Consider the following 22,530-nt stretch of genomic DNA (forward strand, 5'->3'; position numbering starts at 1 on the left):
GCTTTTACAAATGCCTTTTGACGAATATGATATTATAAGAGATCTAGTCGGTATTTTGAGGGGTCAAAAGTAAAAATTATTTATTTCATAGTCAGGAAAAACTAAAAATAAATTTATAAAAAAATGAAAATATGGCTACATAAAATTTAATAACATTAATTTTGTTATTTTATGTATTTCAAAAATAAGTAACAAACTAACTACTAACGGTAGATAAAAATTAAAATGTACACTAAATATTTATATTACTATTTTCTAAACATTGTATAGAGGTATGAAGTACCTGGTACTTTTAAAAATCTGTGGGCACTTTTAGAACTGTTAATGGAGATTTGAAATTTATTTATTGGTTTTTTTTTCATTATAAATGTCGATAAAAAGTATTGGGTATGCTCGGTCAAAAAGTTTGAAAATTCAAGTTTATAAGATTTTTATTCTTTAATTCAAAACCAACGTTTAACATAAAGCTACATTATTTTTTTTTTAAGTGGGTGAAATTTAAATTATAACGAAGTTAGATATTCATTTGTATAAAATAACGATTTGTTATTCTCTTATAATTAGGAAAAAAATAATTTAATATTTTTAGAAACTTTTAAGTTTTACTATTACTTAAATTAACATTTTCTATTCACGATGTGATATTTAAAATATTAAGGCTTATTTTATTTTAAACTATTGTTAAGTATTTAAAATGTAATTTTTTACAAATTGAATATAATAGATACCAGAAGGTATCCATGCATATTTTTTTTATCAAAATTTTAATTATTTATAATTAGATATTTAAACGACAAATCGTTTTTTAAATGTATCATTTGTAAAAATTTGAAACTTTTCCCCTTTCCATTTATTATAATTTACTATAAATAATTACATTTTCAAAATACTTATATTCATTTTAAACTTTTAATACTTTTTTAAATTAGTTATGTTGAACGTTTGTATTGATTAACAAGTTAATAACAGCTTTATATTAGTGATATTATAATTATTATTATTACAGTATTAACATAAGCTAAAATAATTAATTTTTGCAATTATTTGTTGGTATAAATAAATCAAACTTATCGTATTACTATTTACCAACTAATAGCAATATAAATATAATTAGAAATGTAGGCTCTGACATGCCATTTCCACTCAGAATCTATCTTTTAAGTAACTAATGTTAAAAAAATGAAATATTCAAACAATGGATAATAAATCAACTAATGACTAATAAATGTTCATCCTATACAATTTTTTAGAAATTGATGCTAAAATGGCATTTTTTTCTAAAACTGTTAGTATGTTTTGAGATATAATAACAGTATGCACAATTACTATGTACGTACATAAATATAAAATTATAATTTATTGAGCTGAAAACATTTTATAGATAGTCAAATGTAGAATAAAAAGACAATAGTTCCAAAACTTATAGATGACTGATTTAATTGGTAAATGTATATATTATATAATAATTTTAACAATAAATAATTTATTACTAGTACCAACATATTTGTTTTCGTAATTTATAGTAGGCGATTACACAAAATTGTGAAATATACCATTAACAACAATATAATAAAGACAATTGGTTTTATAATAATTTATAGCAAATAGGTAAACATCAATAGTTATTACTTTTAATATAAATATATATGTTTTGTGTATATTTATACATACATATAATATATTTATATGCATTGATAATACAAAAATAAAGATAAATTAATATAATAGAATATTTAATAATAATAATAATAATAATTTAATATGATTGGGAAATACATGAGTATTTTGGATAAATAATGAACCCTAAAAATTATGATAAACAAATAAATAAATAAATAAATAAACAAATTGGAGTAAAGAATGTTGAATTTATGACTCTGTATATGCTTCCAATATATTTCCAGCAAATTCTAAAATATGAACTGGTTCTTTATGTTTGTTAGAAACCAAATCACATTGGTCGTTAGAATTGGGTCAAGCTATGGCTTTAGCTTCTGGAATAAATGCTTGCCAATGTTTAATAATCTAAAAAATTTTTTTTTATCAAATTAAAAGTATATTTAGTAAGTATAATATACTAGATAATTCACCAAGGACTCCCATTCCATTTTTTCTTTAATAATGGAATAATCAAAATCTAATTTTTGGAATTTTCAAATACACTTGAAGATCATATTATTTTAAAATACTTGAAATTTTTTGTACTATTTAAAAATGATCTGGTGATAAAATAAACTTTTTTTTCCAAAAAATGAGATTGCTTTTAATTTTTATGCACTTAAATCAAATTTTGAACGAGACAAGTAGTTTTTGAGTTATTAAGCTTAAGTGTAAAGATTATGATCTATGCCTATTATCTGGAAATAAAATTTCTTATTTAACATATTTCATGAGTATAAAAAATGTATCAATTGTTATCTAATTATTGAAGTGAAAAAATGAGGGATTTCTATTTAAAAAAACAGAAGTTTGTATAACCATAGGACCATCAGAGTTTTAAGTGGTACAAATATTTTCATGTATTTAAAAATCAAAAACCAGATTTTGATTACTTCATTATAAGGGGAAAAATGGCGTTGGTGTCCTTGGTAAAGCAGCAGACCTATATATTTAGATGATAATATCATTGGTTGTTAGTTTCAAAAATTACATTTTCAACCTTAAAAAAATTCTATAATAAAGAGTAACTTTTAATTTAACATTTTGTTATTGTATTAAACATAAAATATTATAATTTAATAATCGCTTAAAAAGTATAAGATAATAATGTTACCAGAGTTTGATGGTTTATCATTTCTTCAAGATATGACGATATAACTGTCTTAAACTCTTTGATTCGGTTTATCTCAAACTGCTCAAATTCTACTTTAATGGTTTTAGAAATTTGATCAAATTCATCTTGACATCTGGATAATTTAGCTTCCCACTAGAAACAAAACAATAATAATAATTATTACAAAATAAAATTATCATTATGTTAAGTTCTTACAATAGGGTAGCATTATTTATATAGACTTTACCTCGGACACTTCATTTGTAGCTGAGCCTACTTTGTCCAAACGTCCTGTAAGTTCTAACTTGGTTTTTTGTTCCCGTTTTTTTGTTAAAATCATTTGCGCATGTTGCATATTTTGATAGACTTTTACTCGTTCATGAAATACATTCTAAATAAATAATTTAAATTATTATACTTAATAGTATTATAGAGAATTTAATTAAGCGCGATATACTTTTACAGCTCCAATAAGGCCAATATAATCCTTTAACAATTCACAAAAAATAGAAAAATCTGTATTAGCTTGTTCAGTTCTCACCGATTCAACCTATAAAATATGATTGAAAAAAAGAACATAACGATTATTATGATTTAGTTGGAGGAAATTTGTTAATAATCAAAATGAGTAAATTATATGTTATAATATTATTACTATGAATTATTTAATAACTAAAATGATACTAAAGAACTATAGGATAAAAAATCATAAAAAGAGTGAATCACAGATATATATTTGTGATTTGCAGTATAGATTAATATTTAACCTTTTCAAATACATCGGCAAGTTGTGATAAAGCACGTGATAATCCAGTATGTTCTTCGCAGTTACTCAATACTGCAGCAGATTTTGCAAAAGATCCACTTGAATGGGCTAATTCTTTACGATTTAACACTAATGATTCAACAGCTCCATGTAAATTGCGAAGCTGCAAATCCAAATTCTCTATTTGTACTTCTTTTTCTTCAAACCACTAAAAACAAATATTTATTAGTTCATAAATAATAATAATAATAATAATAATAATAATAAAAATGAATGAGTAATTACAGGTTCATTTTCATCCATTTTATATGTGATTTTGTTAACAGTTTCTCCAACTTTATTAAAAAGTCTCATTACACCAGCACCACTTAATGCAGATGTACTAGTAGCTTTTGGAAGTTCACAATCTACACAATTTATATTTATTACAAATTATTACATATCAATAACAATTAGAATACAAAAATTACCTTGTTCTAAGAAATCACAAAAGTATTTATCATTGCGAAGAATTGGATGAAGAGCAATCCTTTTTAAAAATCTTTCTAACGCCAAACGTCTTTTTTCTATGAATTCTGCTGACGTTGCTTGATCAGATTGGTTTCCAGATATTTTTATTCTAGTTGAACCTTTAAAAAAATTTGAAACTTATTTTTATGTATACATAACTTTTTATGCTGCTTATACCTAACATATTTTTTTGTGGAGCAGGGGGTATGAGACGCCCATTTCTTAAATATTTTTCAGTTAGTTTATTATGTAATCCTAGGAAATCACTGAACCTTCTAAGTACTGCCATATTATTTGTTTTAAACGTAGTCATATTTGTACGGGTGACAATTCTATATGCAACGTAAGAGCTCATGCCTTCTCCAACTTTAGTAGTCTCAGATATAGATATTTTTATAAAACCATTTTCAATATTTTCAAAGTTCATATCATTAGTAGACACATTTGGCATATCTTCCACTTGATTTTTTTCAGAAACTGAAGGGGTATCGTTTTCTTTTAAATTAATTTCTTCTTCAAATCCATTAGAAATTACTTTTTCACTAGTCACCTGTTGCACCTTTAACAATAATAATTATAGAATAAATATTCAAATTTCTTGATTTTGATATAAAAATAGTAAATATATTTGTGTCAAATATAAGTATAGTAAATAAATATAAATTAAATGAACAACCTTCATATTAAACTTAAACATAAACAAATTCTGTTTAGGTAAGCATTACATTTTTAAGTAGAATACAAACAAGATAAGAAATTTTAAAAACATTATAGCTATTATAGTAACTTTTATTTTGTTGGAGAGTTTAGTATAATATTTAATGAATAAAATTAACTACAAAGAACTTTAAAAAATATTAATTTATTATAATAGTAAAATTATTTGATAGTACAAAAATTAACTTAAAATATTAAAAACTTTTGTTAAAAAAAATTGAAGTTAGATTTAGAGAAACTATATGTTAACATATGTAGATTATATATACATGAAAATATAACAAAGACAGTTTACTGTTTAATGTGTAATAAAGTAATATAGCTAATAATTATTGTTTAAATAAATGGGTGATATTTGATATCAATGAAAATAATGATCATAAATATGAAATAAAGATTAGTCTTTTAATCTATTTATGTAAACAGTAAGAAATAAGATAAAATACAGTTGTTACCCATTGTAGGAATTTGATATAATATTTTAAATGAATTATCATTTTTTAAACAAGATAGATACCATTATTACTCTATTAATAAAATAAAATTGAAGAATTTGTTTGTTTATTTGTAAAATTATCATTTAGATTTGAAATTTTTGTTTTTGGATTTTATAGCACAATTCCCAAGGAAAGTTATAGGCTATTTAATATCATACAACAAAAAAATATCAGATAAAACACTTGATAAAAATAAAGTAATTGTGTGGATAAGCGATGCTGCAGGTTGGATTGGCGGCTAAAAATATTTACAATGTTAGTAATGATGAAATAAGTTTTAAAAAGTCCCATACAACTAAAAGGTAAAAGAATACTGAGTCTTTTGTGAAAGATGACTATTAATTAACAAATTGAATAGTGTTTGAATCACATCAAAGTTGTCTTTTTAATGAGTAAAAAAGTGCACACGGATAGTTAGTACCTAGATAAATATATAATATGTAAAAAAGAAACGACAAAATAAATATTCATCTACATTCAATCGATTTTAATAATAAATTGCATTTGTATAAGTTAATTTTATGAAATATACTGTTTTAAATCTTTGCTTAAAGTGGGAGAGTTCTATTTAATTGATTGGGGTTGTCCCCTATGTGAATTCAACTACACTTACTGTAGGTATCTATTTTAATATTGTTTTTTATTAGACTAAATTACAGTTCCTTGTGCCCAATAACCTTTTCCAAAACTTACCTCTTTGTGATCATTAGTTAGTGGTACATCTGATTCAGGCAACGTGGATGATTCTTCATTCAAACTAATGTTAGTTAATGGCGGAGGAACTGTTGGTGATGATGCAAAAAGCTCTTCATTGCGCAGACTACTAAGATCCTAATAATCAAATAAAGAACAAAATTTTTGATTGAAACGATTTTCTTTCCTTTTAGATACGCCCCTACAAATGTCATGGCCACTCACGTCAATTGTCGAACTAAAGATATCGTCGTCTTCGTCATCGACTGGATCGTCTGTGGCCATCAAGGGGGGCAATTTTTCGTCAGTCATAATTTGAATTTAAAAATCTGGAGGGAAAAGTCCAGTGGCGAAGTGTTACGACACGGCTTGAATTTATTTGTCACTTCGCTTCCAGACACGAAAATCGAAGGGAAAAAGATATTAATTAAACGAATAAACGAAAACGCGACTTTGATCCGATTGCTACAACAAAATATGAATATGACGTGAGTATAATATTTAATCACAGCCTAAATAATATGGATAATTTGTAATGCAGCTGTAACTTATAACTAGTCAATGATCACAGATCTGTGAACTGTGGATACTGGCTATACAATTTGAAGTTTATAGTTTATACGATACGACAAATAATAGTAATAATAATAATAATAATACCTATCACGTCTGCAAAACGCCCGTATTCATTCTGTGATGATAACAGATGTCAGCAGAAAGATAACAAACTCATCGGTTACATGTATTGGCTGCACTGGTCTCACGTCTCGTCACCCTCCGTTTTGTCATAACCTAACTCAGACGTGAACAGTGGTACAGGTTTTGCTCTTACCAACAACGTTAACATGTATACCACTATTCAACAACCGACATGCTAACCACTCCGCTTCACCGAACACCATGGTTTTTCCATAGAGTGAGCCACTGAGCCTGACCCGCTTATGTATTCCATGATCCGTAATAATAGTAAGTTGACTGAGTTGTCCATTTTTCTCAACAGTCAACATTCGTTCTGTTCTTTTTGGATGCGTACGTTCGACGGTCCAGTCCTTGTTAGTTGATTACTTCTTTTTTTTTTCACTGTGAGTATTTTATAGTAATTTTTTTTTATTTAATGTATTAAATATTACTTCCGAACTATTGATAGTTGTTTTCATAGAATTTTCAATCGTTTTCTGCTATTACCACACTCGATCGAAATGGATAAAAAAATCACCGCATGAACATGTACACGCTATAATTCATTTTCTTTTATTTATAATTTTTCGGTACCCATCATTCTTAAGATATTTAAAATTTTAATGTTAAGGTGGTATTCGCAATTACAATGTCTTCAGTTCGTTCGAGACTTTTACTTATTTTTTTTAAATCGACGTGGGTATTGTCATGAATTGTGATAGTCGGTTTCATGACCTCGTGGGTCCAAATATTTGAATATGTTAAATGTCTATATTGAATTATACGGATGTTTGTGTATTAAACATCTATTGTTTTAGTTTCAGTTAACCACTCAAAATGGTCAACGGACGCATCCCGTCCGTGTACAGTAAAACGTACGTGACGCCTCGTCGTCCGTATGAGAAAGCTCGTTTGGACCAGGAGTTAAAGATCATCGGAGAGTATGGTCTGAGGAACAAGCGTGAAGTATGGCGTGTGAAATACACATTGGCCAAGATCCGTAAAGCCGCTCGTGAATTGTTGACCCTTGAAGAGAAGGACCAAAAACGACTTTTTGAAGGTTTGTTTTAATTCATAACAGTTATTTATTTTTTTTTAACATAATATTACTATGATGAAAACTAATTATATTCTGACACCTCTCGTCTGAAATTCCGACAGTGTTGCTAATTTAAACCTAACTGAGTTAGATTATGTTTTGTTATTTATTTTTATCTACAGCTTTATTTGTTGCCATTTCTTATTGACCAATGTGATTATTAAATAAACTTTCCAGGTAACGCTTTGTTGCGTAGATTAGTTCGTATTGGTGTATTAGATGAGAGCCGTATGAAGCTTGATTACGTTTTGGGTTTGAAAATTGAAGATTTCTTGGAACGCAGACTGCAAACTCAAGTAAATTTTATGTTATTTATTAATAAAAAAAAAAATTGTTGGAAGCTGATAAATTAATATGATGAATTTATAATTATTTTCTGACACCTCTTCTGAAAAACATTTTTGTTGATAAATAAATGTCTGAGACTTTACAGCTTCTTATTATCAATTTTTTTTTAAATTTAATTGAATAATTTATGCTTACTAAATTAATTATTATTTTAGGTTTTCAAATTGGGATTGGCCAAATCTATTCATCATGCACGAGTTTTGATCCGCCAAAGACACATTCGGTATGTATTTAAATTCTATTAATCATGCCAATTGTTTTGGGCAAGGATGCTGGTAAATTCTACCATGATAATCCTAATCACAATTAGGCTAAAGTATTTGCATTGTGTTAATCCAAGTTCAAATAAATGTTTTTTGATCTTTTTCATGACAATGCTACAATATTAATTCACTAATAATTTTATTATAGCCTATTATTCTTGGGCAAAGATGTTCTTAAATTTCATATGAGCTATCTTAATCGTAATAAGGCTATAACATAATACTTTGGTTAATCAAAGGTCGGAATGTTTATCTTCTGTCTTTTTCATGACAAAGTGACAGTATAATGCTTGACATTATTATTTTACCTATGTTTAATATAAATGCCATTTGTTCTTGGGCAAGGATGTTCATAATACATGTTTAATAATCCTAATCACAATGGGCTAAATAAATAGACTTTGGTTAATCAAAGGTCAGAATTATTATTTTCTGTCTTTTTCATGACAAATTAACAACCTATAATGGAATTTAATTTAATACGTGTCAGTTCAGTTAGAAGTATTTAGTTTAATTTTACTTAGTTTCTCAAACTCTTAAGGCTAATAAAGTCAATGATTGTTTTCCTAATTAGATGAAAAAACCAACTGCCTCTCAATGTTGGAAAAGAGTACAATTTTATTTTTAACAGGCCACTTAAAATGTTCATTTTTAATGTCATTTTAACGTCTGTAAAACAACTATTTTATTGTGTTGTTATGTTACTGGTTCTTTGATAAATCCATGTTACTGAGACCAAAAATGTGAGTTGCTTATGATTTAAGTCATTTACAAATGTAAATCGGAATGTTTTCTGATACTTTAAAATTCTTTATCTTTCTTTCATTTGGCCTTTAATTTAAATTATGTTATTAATTTTGTTTCAAATTTCAGTGTTCGCAAACAGGTAGTAAATGTACCATCATTCATTGTTCGTCTGGACTCTCAGAAACACATTGACTTCTCCTTGAAATCACCATTCGGTGGTGGTCGTCCAGGACGTGTAAAGAGGAAGAACTTGAGGAAGGCTAAGACTGCCAAAGACGATGGCAATGCTGTTGAAGAAGAAGAAGATTAATCCATTTAATCTTTTATCTGTACATTGTATTTTTTAATAAAAATATATTGACCTCCAATTTTAAGTTCACTTTTTATTTTGGTAATTTGTATAGTTAGAGCTTTTAATTGTTTTACAGACAATTATATTGTGTTTTGAATTTGTCCTGATTTTATACAGACACTGATATAATAAGTTTATCTTATGGTAAAGGATTTATTTTTACTTACAATTAAACGTTGCTATTGATTGTTTTGTTCCGTGAAGTTAATATGTAATAGTACAATGGAAGTTTTATTATCCTTGTTAATGGTACCATTGAATACAAATAATTATATTTTAGAACAAATGGTTGTTTGTAAGAAACAAGAATTATTGCATTCCATTATAAGGGACTTGCATATTTTGATTAATACGACTTAATTTTAACTGGGACTGACACTTGTTTAGATTTTTTACTGAAAATTCTAGTTCTCATTTTGTACATTTTGTCGAGTCGTGTAAAACAAATTATTATGATTAGAGCAAGGACTTTGATGCACTAAAAATCATTAAATATGCCCTCAAAAAAATTAATGCACTAAAATTTATAGCTCTAAAAATTATATTTTTTCTTTAAATATTTAATTTTGATAATTTTATATTATCTATATATAGTTTTAACTGAATTTGATATCACCATTGTAATCTAATTTACAACTATGATAAAATGAGTCTTGTATTAATGAGAATATAGAAACAGACAAATATAATAATTTTTGTCCTTAATCATGAAAAATATTCACTAAAAAATCATCAAAATATGCACTTATAATCAAAAAATATGTCCTTTAAACCCAAAATATGCAAAAATATACACTAAAAACTAAGATTTTAATCACAAACGTTGTGAAATGTATTGTGTTCTTACTCTGCATACGAAAAAGTACACCAGAAAAAATATGCATGTAAGTCCTTGTTCTAATTATAATATATACTTTAAAACCTAGTAGCTTTCTATTAGTAGGTGAAAAGTTGTACTACATGTATATTATCTAACATTTTTTTTTTGAAAAAACTTATATGACTCAAATTGTGATTACATTAATGTGAGCTGTGTTTATTTAGTTGCTATTGTATTTTAGTATGCAAGTGATAACTATAATATAACTTAACAAAAAGGTCAAAATATATCGATAGAAATAAAATTTATAAAACAAATAACAATTTAAAAATAAGATCAATCTATTTCAATGAAAATGTGATAATAAAAAACATTCTATTTAGATACATAATTAATAAGCGTGGCACTAATGAATTTGTTCAACAACATAGTTAATATTAGTATAAATTGATGGATTTTCAACACATAATACTTTGCTAAGACGGAATTGTTTTCAAATTAAGTTAGTAAAATATATAAAAAAAATAATTAATAACATATATAAATAATACAAATAAATTAAACAATGCAAAATGGATAAAAAGAATAATGAGAATAATATAAAATATGAAAACATTATGCTGCCTTAAGGTAAATCATAATATTTAAGCACCATGATGTAACAAAATAATAAATGTACGCCGTTTACAAAATTAACAATAGTTTTAAAAGCACTATAAATTATAATTAACCAGTGCCTTCTTTGATTTCTGCTTCTAAATCAAACCAACCAGTAAAACTGGGAGTGTTAATGTTGACATAGTCGCTAATGTTCAATACTATTTGACCTAAGACAGGACTATGCCAAGTCTTCTTGGTTAAGACAGTCACTTCCAGCTGTTTGCTGTTCAACTCGGCCACTCCCATGATGTACTCGAATGTTTCTTCATATACAGGGTTGCAATTGTCTTTATATGTCTACACATAAAATAGAAGCACATAACAATTATGTTTCACATTTTTCCCTAATACAGTTTCTTACTTCGGTTTTTCTTTTAGTGTTACTGTTTTCTTTTTTGGGTAGCACATATAACTTGACATAAGGATCAGGGATGTCCGAAGGTTCTTTGATTGGTAGGTTACTGTAAAAAGCAATGTATGCACGGCCATTAATAACTATAGCGTAAACAGTATCAAGACTAATGAAATAATGGTATTCTTACACGACTTTATGAATAGTAACATTGAGACGTTGTCTGGCCACACTGAACATCAATGTGATTTGTATGCTGCCTAAAATTCCTGTACCAGGAGCTGGTTCTTCTCTGTTTGATTAAAAAAGATGTTCATAAAAAAGGTTTCATTCTATAAGTCAATAAATAAATAGCAATAAGATATGATTCTTACGGTTCGGTTGACAGTTCAGTAGTTTCAGCTTGCTCCACAAGTGGTTCTTGATCACCGCCGCCAGCATGTGAAATTCGAGATATTGTTGAATCTCTTTTAATAGACGAGGTCCTACTCATACCATCTGTGGGTGTGTTAACTGCAACAGCTGAAGACTGAATCTCAGATATATCTGCTGATGTTATAACACTGTTGATAGATTTTGTTGACTGTACAGATGACTGTCTTGAAAGTGGTTTAGTTACTGAAGCAGCGTCGTCACTGACATCGACCAATAAGGGCAACTTTTTCAGAAACTATATAAAGTTGAAAGTAAGTAATCAAGTATTTTTTATTAAATATATCAAATCAATGATATACAAAATTTTTTTAATGAAGGGCATTGTATTAAATAACATAAAATAAATATGGTTTTTATATAATAAAAAAAGCCAAGGAGAAGGTAAAAAATTGTGTGCATAAAATTGTTTTAAAATACAATTTGAATATAAAAACATACTTTGAGTTGCATACAAAACAATATTTTGCTATCATGCTGTTGGTTTTTGCTGTCGATTATTAGATCATAAGGTTGAGTATCCACTCGCATATTTTGAGCAAGCAATAGTGATGATAATTCGTATACATACAGACCCAATTGAGTATTTGTTTTTTGATCTATAACCTATATATATATATAAAAAATAAATAAATAAAGTATACATTTTATAAACCTATAACAAAATACTATAAATACCTTAAATTCAATGGTGTCTGTTTCAGGGTTGCTCACCAAAAACGTGAATCCTTGTTCATAGACAGGACGTTCAGTGCGTAACTTTCCTACAGTTGCTTGGGTAGTTTGACCAACTGTTACTCGTACCAATGGATCTGGTTTGCTTTGGGCTCGGGCGTTCTATAATTTACCAGTATTTATGATAAAATGTTATTTTTAGAATATAATTTTATTAGAGTACACACTGGTAAATTGATGGCCGAGTCTATATACACCATCAATACAGCTGAACTTAGGTTTGTTATTCGAAGTTCTTGGGTTTCAGTAAGGGCCTAAACAGTAAAATATTAAATTCCCATGAACAAGACATGTGATTTCACTCTTCTATTACCCTCTTTAATGCACTCTGTTCCAAAGTCAAGTCCAACCAAATCATACGCACATGTATCATACCATGTTTGGTGTCCTCCAAGTTGATCCACTAAAAGTGATTGTTTTTAAAAATTGTAAATATATACATAAAAAAATTAATTCATAAGAAGTCAAAATTTCTAAGAATTTTATTTACCTTATCAAAGTAACCATTTTTTGCAACATTGCCAATTTGTATTGAAGCTCTACACGATAAAAATAAATAAAAATAATATTTGTTATTACTTATTTATATAATAGTATTTCACCTTCCTAGATTCGAATGTTTTTTTCCCACCATTTCGTCTTCATCATAAAGTTTGAGTTTCAATACTTGTCCTCTGGGAGAGAAGGATGCAAACTATACAAAAATAGTATTAAAATAATTAAATAATATAAGGATAAAATATTTGATCTCTAAAATAATATTCATCACCTCACACCAATAATCCCATTTAGGATTCAGTTCATTATTTATTGTATGAGTTTTGTATTGTTGTGAACCTAATGTAATAATGACGTAAGGATCTGATTTGCCTTTTCTTATTAAGCTCATGTCTTTGGCCACCAAATTTTTAGCTTGAAAGATATGTACACGTAGAACACCCTGGAACATAAATAATTAATATTCAAATAAAATAACCAAGAATTGGTTAGAGAACGTAGAATTTACAGTAGTGATACTAACCTCTGGCTCAGGTAACTTTACTACATGTGCAGCTATTTCATTACTCAAAACTATAGGCAGTTTGTTAGGTAAAACCATTAAAGCGGCTACTTGTTGGGCAATAACTTTTTTCAATATATCACTAAAACAATAATTGTGTTGACATTGAGGTAATGTTTGATATAATGATGTACCATAATTACTTGAGGCCAGGCATATCCAGTACGTCAGCAACACCCATCAAATCGTAATCAATATCAGGTTGATGTAGGAAAAATATCTGCATTCCACCTACCAAAGGTGAAGTAGTGAGCAATGGTTTCATAATTACTCTCATCATACCACGGATCTATTTATTGACGTTTCTACTATTATTAAAATTTTTTCTAAAACTTAAAAACTAATCGTCATTACTTGAAAATCTTTGATACCACAAGGGATTCCGCTTACAAAGAATGATATGTCACTATCACTAGCAAATCTATAAAATTTGAATGAAACAGATAATTTAAATTATTAGTTGCAAAATGGTTAGGTTAGGAATGGTAATAATCAATAAGTAACATGACTTACATAACATCAATGTCCAACATTATTTGATCGCGTGATACTTTATCATAGACTTTGACACCTCCAATTTTGGGTGGCTTAAATAAAAGAGTTTATTTTTAATAATGCGCCTAAAAGTGCACCTTTAAATCTTATGTGAAACATCATGAAATATCATTTTCAACTGAACACAGAACGTTTAAGAGGATGTCATACTTGCATGTATTATCTCTGCCTTATAAATGTACAATATGGTAAATTTTTGGCCAGTAGAACTAATTTTGTGTGTTTAGCTTAAATATTAGAATGAAATAAACCATTATAAAAGTTAAAGATAAAAACATTATTTGTGTTATATCATTAGTTTTTTATGATACTTCAATTTTTAAGTGAATTATGAGCATTATTAAGTATTGATAATTTATAAATTCATAACTCACTTAAAAATTAAAATAATATACAAAATTGACAAGAGAACACAGATGATATTCTTACCTTTAAGTTCAATAATAGGTTATTTTATTCTAATATTTTAAGCTAAGCACATAAAATTGGTTCTATTGAACAAAAATTTGTTATGTTGTATGATTGTCTTAGAAGACAGAGACAACATGTGCAGCTGTGGTGTTTAAGTTAGTAGACAGTACTCACTATAGATCCAAGTCGTAATTTATCAAACGCAAAATTGTTGATTTTGTATTCACGTAGACTTTCAATAACCATCGGTTCTACAGTATTTTTTATGGTGGTCTGAGCATATACGCTGATCATTGGCCACATTTGTTTGATAATCTAAAACATAGCATAGTTAAGCAGTCAGTTAACACCAGTGCATTGACCATTACTTTCCAGCAATGAGTACTTAAATACCTATCACTATCAAGCTTACCTGGTTGAGCCATTCAGCGCGATGGATATCTGGGAAGAACACCCAGGAAGGTAGCTCGGTAAAGTTAGCAGTGATCAAGTCCTTCTCGTTGGCAGCAGCAGCTAGTTGTGCACGACGGCGTTTTATTTGGCCAGAATTGCGCAAGAGGTCGCGGACGACCGACAGGCAGAAGAAGAAAGGCACTAGCACCCAAGCGCTAACAGACGCTACACGCCAAAAACCAAGAGCGTAGATGGAGACCACGGGTACTAGACCTTTGGTCACTCGCCAAACTGTTTGCCGAACGGTAGGTTTGTCCAGCGTGTTGTCCGCTACCTCTGCTTCACCTACTAATGCTGACGAATTATTGCCGTCATCTAGTAACCGCAGATCATCTCCTTGGCGATCCGCCATTGTTGACGAACGACAACAAGAGGAAGGAAAACTTTAAAATGTTGTCACAACAATATAAGTAGGCGACAGGCCGTCTACGCCACACGAACGAAAACTGATGAATAATGTATATAACTGTACAGCGATAATACTCAAAAATATGACATCATCATAATATTATGCTATTTTATATTTGATGTTGTTGAAACGGCCGAGGCAGTGGAGAGGAGTAGGAGTCGGTCTTCGTCGACAAGATTCGGTGGTGACCGGTGGGACTTGTCAGCAGTACTGTGGAATGTAGAATATTTCTAAACAAGTAATAATAATTATATTACAATAAGTTTGTTAGTTATGATATATTTTTCTTTTTATTTTTCGTAAAAACGATATAACTCGAACCGCAAAAAATGTATGCTGTTTTTTTTTCACCGATGGCGGGGTTCCTAAGAGTTATCATTTCCCTAACTGATAACGCGATGAATGAGTAATCCATTGATTGTTAACAGCTGTTGATAACGAAAATGATCCGTCCATAATAATAAGTAATCACATAATAATTAATAATTAATTAATAATTATTATTCTTAGCTGCTTTCATTATTATTTGTGTTCAACCTTCAATTTGAATAAATCATTAAATGATCGAATTTGTTCAAGTATAAATAAATAAACGTTCAGTGATTTAGGAATGAGAATGTTACCCCGCAGTAGCGTATTTCGATTAATTAATTAAGTATTTTCTCGAGGAAAAGGTGTCCAATTTCACCAAAACCAATTGTTAAATAAATAATAATACTACCAAGATTACTAGCACATTTTAATCAAGCTACCTAAATTGAAAAAATAAAAAACTCATTAAGAGTGATAGATAACTAAATAAAATATTTTACTTAGTTACTGTCTAATGATATACCTAGATAAAGGCTATATACTTCGGTAGTGATGGGTCGAACTGTTCGAATCTCGAACCAAACTATCAAGCATCTTTTACTATTTGAAAATCGAACTTGAAAATATTTGTCGAACCAGACTTTCTGGCCATGATAGTTCAAACTCATTCAAAAAAGACCAAATAATTGTATAATTCTTTAAAAGTAAAAAAGTTATTTTTACACGTTATATATTATAATTTATAATAATATGTTATTTTTCCACTGGCGTTACAGATCCACCCCCTGTTAGCCAAAACATTGATATGCTTTTTATCGCCAATAGAAGCCGCGTTCCTATATTTATAATATTGCTGTTTTTGTTTTTATCGTAGCGGAAAAAAAATCTATTTTGAGTACACCCATGGTAATATTCCTGTACCGTTATGTCTCTATAACTTTTTTTTCGCGTATATAATCGTTATTGAAATCGCAACAATTGGATGTTTATCGTTGTAACAACATGTCTAGTTTGTGATTTTATAATTTGTTTACATACTTTAAAAATAAATGATAAATAATAAATATAACTATTTCTATTTTAAATTGTATTTTTTTCTTATTAATAATTAATTATTGAATTATTATTTTTTATTAGATGGGTACTTACTACCTATGTAAAAGAAAAAAAAAATAAGAAATCATTTTAATTTATTGTAAATACAATTACATAGACTTAAAAGTTAAAATATGTAATAAGTAATATGAAAACTTAAAATATAATAGTTATTATGGTTAATTTAATTTGTAGATAGAATATAAACATGATAAAACATGTTGAGTTCGACTTATAATGATTTAAGTTCGGTTCGGTTCGGTTCGGGTTCGAAGAAATAATTTGAATTCCGGTTTAAGTTCGGTTCGATTTAAAAAATCAGGGTTTAACCCATCACCACAGTATATAGCTTGCCTACTAACAAAATTACGATGATTTAAGTATTGACGTTTCTTCAAAGTTTATCATATAATTTGTGAAAACAGTGATTAAAAGCTGCTGTGTAAAAAAATTTATAATTAAAAATAGGAGTGCAATAGCGTATCATTATCGACAACACCAATTATTATTGATTTAAAGTGAAATGCAGGCGAGAAAATTATTATTATTTATTAAAATATTAATTTGATTTTCGTGTAAAAATAATTGGATTTTAATACTTCTCCGTCTTAGTTTTTAGGTCTTAGAAAAAATTTAAATACTTTTTTTGTATATTAGTTTAAGAAATTTATTGAATAAAGATTTGAGTTTAGAATAATACAAAATTTAAGAATTGTTAAAATAAAAAAAGTCATAAAAGTATTTGTTTATTTTTGTCGGATTGCGTAATAATTTGATTTATAATTTATATAATTATAGAATGTTTCTGTAGACTGTAGTGATAAATAAGCGGCGCATACTCGGTCAAAAAGGAAGATATAAAAAATTTAACGTTTACTATTCCGATTAATAAGACATTGATGTTGAGATCTTTTGAATTGCAACCTGTATTAATTAATTAAAAAACTTATCTATTATCCCAAGTTAGAGGGTTTCTACATTGGTGGATATCCCTCCACACGTTATTATCTTTTGCTACGAAATTTAATTATTGTAATAACTTATTACTAATAAGTATTGTTAATTGTAAATATTTTTTTGCTTAAATAAATAAAAAAAATATATTATATTTAATGATGATGCAACTTATATTTTAGAGTGACTACTTTTTATTAATTCTTATTCGAGTATTCAATTTAAAACAATTTATTAGGTTTTTTCGAAAGAAATTAAATTAATTTTTTTTTTACAAGCAATTTCTTTACAAAACCTTTTGCATTTAAGATTGCTCGTATTGTTATTACAGGAATAACCTGTTTCAATAAAAGAGGATATCCACGTATTCAAATGGCGATTGAAAGTGCTGCGGCTTTTCGATATTTTTGAAATTGCAGAAAACGTAATTCTAATATTTTGTTCTTGCATATTGGATAATTATCATAATTTATACATTTATATTTTATAAATGTATTTTGAATTATAATTTTCATCAGTAAAATACTTTTTTTTTTAAAGTTTTACTAGAACACTAAAAGTTTTATTTTAACGTTTACTCATTATAAAATATCATCATACGCAACTGTTTTGCTGGATTTTAAAAACAAATTTGAAAAAAAAATTCTCAGTGTAAAAATAATAATGATGTATAAGTAACCTATTTATGACGTTAAAGCATTTAATATTTGAAAATATAACGAAAAATAAAACAAATATATAAAAATCAACGTCACAAATTCACAATATCAAATACATTACTGACCGGTAAATAGTGTGACGGCCGGCGGATACGTTAAATTTAATTAAACGTAATTATAAAAACAATAATATATAATATTTTATATAATATAAACATAGGCGCAACTAAGGTAAAAATTCTGGAGGGGGCTATAGCTCCAAACAAATTTATTTGCTTCCATTTGAAATGTTATATTATATTATTTATAATTAAAAAATAAATACAAATAGTTGTTATTTTATTTATTTTATATTCGTTGGTTTTTTAATTTATTATATTTTTCCAATATGTCATTATTATTTATATTGTTGGAAATATCTCTCTCAATGTTTATAATGGCTAAATTTGAAAACCTATCTTGCACCATTGATGTTATTAGCTAATTTTTAATACGTCTCGTACAAGAGAAGGATCGCTCGCATGTTGCTGAACTTATTGGTTTGGTTAGAGCTACTGGTAACATATTATATCCTTCTTCACAATTTGTTTGATGGTGTCTAATTTAAAATTTAATTCACAGTTTTTAGCAATGGACTTATCCACCTTTAAATCATTTTGATTTACATTTAAAATTGACTAAAAACCACAAAATGTTCAATTACTATGAATTTTTATGTATTAAATAAATATTTTTAAGTTTTAAAAATTTACCTGATATTGATTTATAAAATATTCACTGCTTTTTAAATGCATTTTTGAGAGAACTATCTAAAGAAGTGGCCAAGAGTAAGCTTTCAGTTGAAATAAAACACAATATGCAACATAGATAAAAGACATTTTCATTATCACTGATAATATTGTCGATAAGTTATCAATTAAATTTCACAAATAATTAGGTCCCTATAATTATACCTAAAACATCTAAGTGTCATCAGTCATCAGTGTCTAAATAAACATCTAGTGTATTTTAGATTACCTATTATTTAATATTAGTTATTTGATTTGATTTTTTTAAAATTAAATTAAATTCCAGAATAATCACCATCTATTAATAAACATAATATTGTATACATTATTTACAAAAATCATATACAGTATAGGACGATAGCCAAAATTCGTTGATAAGTATTTTATCATATCATAATAAAGTTTAAACTAAAATAGAATTTTTTAATATGAAAATCTTAAACATCAAAAACAATTTAAATAAATCAATTTATAATATGTATATTGACATTTAATATATTTTATTTTTATTTTACCAACTATTTTTAAAAGTATAAACATATTTGGACAAAGATATATAGGGGATTTAGTTGTTACAATGAAGCGAAAAAAATTTAGAACACTAAATAAAATAAAATGAAAACATTTTAAAATATTGTACTAAGAAAATTAAGTTTTAATATGGTACTACTTATGCTCTTCTTTTATTTCAAATCATATACCTACTTCGTTAATATTTTGGAATAATGTTAGATGTTAGTATATTCAATATATGTTACACGAAGAAGCTAAATGCTTTTATAATAGTTTTCGCAATATTTTATTTCACCTTCATCATTTCAATACACAATATAATCCACCTATCAAAAATTTATCATCCTTATACATTCCAGATGGTAATCCTCCAAGACACATTTATGTTTAAATACACATCATGTCCAATGAACATAAAACTTATTTTTAAAACTAAAAATGATGCTTAACCACTTTCTTAAATAAACTCTTCATATTATATATTATACTTGACGTATGTTGTTGGGTCGAAATTTTATAAAACATTAAAAATTATTGAGTAAAGTCGTTATAATTGATACGTACTTGAATAAAAATGACGGGCGTAGTACTTACAATTTATTACACTCTCGGTTAACCTTTAAAATTCAGATGAACTAGAAATTAAAAGATTTTCACGACATAAGTTTATAATACGAGTAAAAAAAAAACAACAAAAAACAATATTTACGACTAGTGACGTTGGATTCAGTGTTTGAATAAAATAACAATAAAAAACAAGTCCGAATTATTTTGACGAATGACGAGTGGTTAAAACTTAAAACAGTGAAACGTTTAACGTGATAATAATAGACCTTCTCTTGAACGCAGCTAGTAAAAGTCTGATATGATGAGTTGTGTGTGGGCTGAGGTGGGGTAAGGCCGTCTAGATATTACTGTAATGTTACGTAGACAACACTGTGTACAATGTAAGAATATATTTTTAGGCGATTGTAATGAATAATGATTGTATTTATATTTGAATATTAGATACGTTTTATACTTGCATATTTATTGTATTGATAATAACATGCCTTCTCTTTCGTGAGTATATTTTTTCGTATGCGGGTGACCTTGCGTTTTTTTATTACAGTTTAGCACTGTTGCTTCTTTTTTTTTTTTATAAATAATATTTAAATTATAAAACTACTATAGCTTAGAGTATTGATACTTGTTTACTTTAAAATACGTTTAAAAGGTAAAAATCCTATTATAATTTATAGCGTTTTACGAAATATTATTAATGTTATTGTATACTAAGCGGTAGATACAGTAAGGGGGTATATATTAATATATTATATGATGGTATATTGGTATATTCTTCACATTTTAAAATGTTGCAAGAAAGATAAACAACTTTTAATATATGTGGACAGAAATTGAACAAATTTCATATGATCATTTAATATTATAGTTTTAAATATGATCAGACTATAGTATAGATTATGTGTTGTGTATTTATGTACAATAAAATTGAAAAATAAAATTTGAGAGACACCTATGAATAAAATTAATTTGTAAAAAAGAATCGGTGAATTATAATAATATATTGGTTCCCTGTGTGGACGGTCTTAAAATTGTTGTATACATTTTAATTGAATTTAAGTGTAAACAACAAAAATATAAGTATATATATATAAACAAATAAATACACTTATACAGAAATAATTCAATAATTGTGTGTGTTTTAGTTTTAGTCATCAATGGTTGTTCATTTCTTTTTATGCATTAAAGCCCTTTTTATTTTATTCTAACGTTATTTCAGTGATACTGATTTGATGTTATAAAAACGAAACTAAATAAATTATTATATGTTAAACCAATACATTTTTACAAAGAATAAATTAAAGATTTTATAGCTTATATAGGTATTTAATTTATTTAAGTAAATATGTTATGATTTGGTTTATTTTTGTTATTGATTTCTACAAACTTAAATACAAGAAAAATTAATCTGTTATTATGTAAGCATTTTTAAGTTTTTCGATTATTTTAATAAATTGTTAACTTATCTATTTACCTATATAGATCTATAGTGCTGAATTTAGATATTTTGTGCCCCGATGTAAAAAAATATTGGCACCTTCCTAAGGTGTTTAACCTACAAAAAATATGGGAGATATATCTTCATGAACCTTTAAGACTTTAAATAAATAAAAGAATATTAATAGCTTTAAAAAAAAAATATTGTTTAATAATTGCATGATCCCCTTCCCCCTCTTCAAAGATATATTTGAATGTTTGTTACTTGAACCCTGCTTATTATTCATTATATAAGTTGTTTTTTGTGTTCTAATAAAGTTTATTTACGATTTTGATATCCACTTAACTTTTTTTTTCTGTTATAATTAAAATAATATAAAACAAATATAATAATAAATCAATAATAAACAGCGCCGCTAATTAGAAAAAGATACTATAATAGACATAGTGTCTATATTGTCTATTAACATAATTACAAAAAATTTGGAAAACGATTTGGGATATGAATAATTCTCGATCGTTGATAGCTATATTGTTATAAATACATTAGTTAAAAGCATAATACATTAACATATTATATTATATAATACTGTTATTAAAATAATTTCAATTATAAAAGTTTTAATAGGTATTCACTTGTGAATACATTTCTGACGAAATTTCGGCACCCTCACAATACTGACGCTTGGGGCAGTTGCAGCCAATGCTCCCCCTTAAATGCGGCACTGCATAGATCCATTCTGAATCATAATTTTCAAATTTTTAATAATAATTTGTTGATCATACAATTACGTACTGTATTGATATATAGTATGGATGTATTATTCTTTTTTGAAATTTATTTTCCTGCATAATATGAATTTATTTATGAGTTATGA

At 27.1% G+C, this 22,530-nt stretch overlaps 3 protein-coding genes across 6 annotated transcripts; 1 reads left to right on the forward strand and 2 right to left on the reverse strand.

Moving 5' to 3' along the window:
- Positions 1-1,743: 1,743 nt before the first annotated feature.
- On the reverse strand, positions 1,744-6,584 carry LOC112601312 (sorting nexin-2). Its single transcript, XM_025348853.1, has 10 exons — positions 6,182-6,584; positions 5,957-6,094; positions 4,227-4,608; positions 4,010-4,168; positions 3,825-3,946; positions 3,541-3,747; positions 3,231-3,323; positions 3,021-3,164; positions 2,774-2,926; positions 1,744-2,025 (listed from the first exon to the last, which is right to left on the reverse strand). The coding sequence occupies exons 1-10, from the start codon at positions 6,266-6,268 to the stop codon at positions 1,975-1,977; spliced, it is 1,536 nt and encodes a 511-aa protein (XP_025204638.1). The 5' UTR covers positions 6,269-6,584; the 3' UTR covers positions 1,744-1,974.
- A 340-nt stretch (positions 6,585-6,924) lies between these two features.
- LOC112601370 (40S ribosomal protein S9) lies at positions 6,925-9,465 on the forward strand. Of its 2 annotated transcripts, XR_003115047.1 has the most exons (6): positions 6,925-7,038; positions 7,453-7,694; positions 7,911-8,029; positions 8,237-8,304; positions 8,919-9,087; positions 9,218-9,310. XR_003115047.1 is itself a non-coding variant. In XM_025348968.1 (5 exons), the coding sequence occupies exons 2-5, from the start codon at positions 7,472-7,474 to the stop codon at positions 9,399-9,401; spliced, it is 594 nt and encodes a 197-aa protein (XP_025204753.1). In that variant the 5' UTR covers positions 6,925-7,038; positions 7,453-7,471; the 3' UTR covers positions 9,402-9,465. The 2 variants fall into 2 exon arrangements, 1 of the variants encoding a protein (XP_025204753.1); XM_025348968.1 differs by lacking the exon at positions 8,919-9,087 and having other exon boundaries at positions 9,218-9,465.
- Positions 9,466-10,917: 1,452 nt separating this feature from the next.
- Positions 10,918-20,484, reverse strand: LOC112601332 (extended synaptotagmin-2). Of its 3 annotated transcripts, none has more exons than XM_025348890.1 (19): positions 20,361-20,484; positions 20,246-20,286; positions 14,881-15,560; positions 14,643-14,783; positions 14,016-14,089; positions 13,857-13,923; positions 13,646-13,791; positions 13,464-13,584; positions 13,212-13,382; positions 13,045-13,136; positions 12,933-12,981; positions 12,756-12,845; positions 12,610-12,696; positions 12,386-12,544; positions 12,149-12,313; positions 11,650-11,945; positions 11,466-11,567; positions 11,285-11,384; positions 10,918-11,220 (listed from the first exon to the last, which is right to left on the reverse strand). In XM_025348890.1, exons 3-19 carry the CDS (start codon positions 15,271-15,273, stop codon positions 10,990-10,992), a joined length of 2,484 nt encoding a protein of 827 aa, XP_025204675.1. In that variant the 5' UTR covers positions 15,274-15,560; positions 20,246-20,286; positions 20,361-20,484; the 3' UTR covers positions 10,918-10,989. The 3 variants fall into 3 exon arrangements, with proteins under 3 accessions (XP_025204675.1, XP_025204674.1, XP_025204677.1); XM_025348889.1 differs by having other exon boundaries at positions 20,216-20,286; XM_025348892.1 differs by lacking the exon at positions 20,361-20,484 and having other exon boundaries at positions 20,246-20,321.
- Positions 20,485-22,530: the final 2,046 nt, after the last annotated feature.

Source organism: Melanaphis sacchari, unplaced genomic scaffold (genome assembly GCF_002803265.2).
Source record: "Melanaphis sacchari strain LSU unplaced genomic scaffold, SCAv2.0 Contig77_pilon_pilon, whole genome shotgun sequence".
NCBI lineage: Eukaryota > Metazoa > Arthropoda > Insecta > Hemiptera > Aphididae > Melanaphis > Melanaphis sacchari.

What these genes read in the sequence shown, in the direction of transcription:
- LOC112601312 (XM_025348853.1), bottom strand. Translation starts at nt 6,268, where the DNA reads ATGACTGACGAAAAATTGCCCCCCTTGATGGCCACAGACGATCCAGTC. An exon ending in TCCACAAAAAAATATGTTAG is followed by an intron (nt 4,169 to 4,226) that starts GTATAAGCAGCA and finishes ATTTTTTTAAAG; the next exon opens with GTTCAACTAGAATAAAAATA. An exon ending in TGATAAACCATCAAACTCTG is followed by an intron (nt 2,026 to 2,773) that starts GTAACATTATTA and finishes AAAATTTTTTAG; the next exon opens with ATTATTAAACATTGGCAAGC.
- LOC112601370 (XM_025348968.1), top strand. Translation starts at nt 7,472, where the DNA reads ATGGTCAACGGACGCATCCCGTCCGTGTACAGTAAAACGTACGTGACG. An exon ending in AACGCAGACTGCAAACTCAA is followed by an intron (nt 8,030 to 8,236) that starts GTAAATTTTATG and finishes TTATTATTTTAG; the next exon opens with GTTTTCAAATTGGGATTGGC. An exon ending in ATCCGCCAAAGACACATTCG is followed by an intron (nt 8,305 to 9,217) that starts GTATGTATTTAA and finishes TTCAAATTTCAG; the next exon opens with TGTTCGCAAACAGGTAGTAA.
- LOC112601332 (XM_025348890.1), bottom strand. Translation starts at nt 15,273, where the DNA reads ATGGCGGATCGCCAAGGAGATGATCTGCGGTTACTAGATGACGGCAAT. An exon ending in GTGGTATCAAAGATTTTCAA is followed by an intron (nt 13,792 to 13,856) that starts GTAATGACGATT and finishes GTCAATAAATAG; the next exon opens with ATCCGTGGTATGATGAGAGT. An exon ending in CTGGATATGCCTGGCCTCAA is followed by an intron (nt 13,585 to 13,645) that starts GTAATTATGGTA and finishes TTATTGTTTTAG; the next exon opens with TGATATATTGAAAAAAGTTA.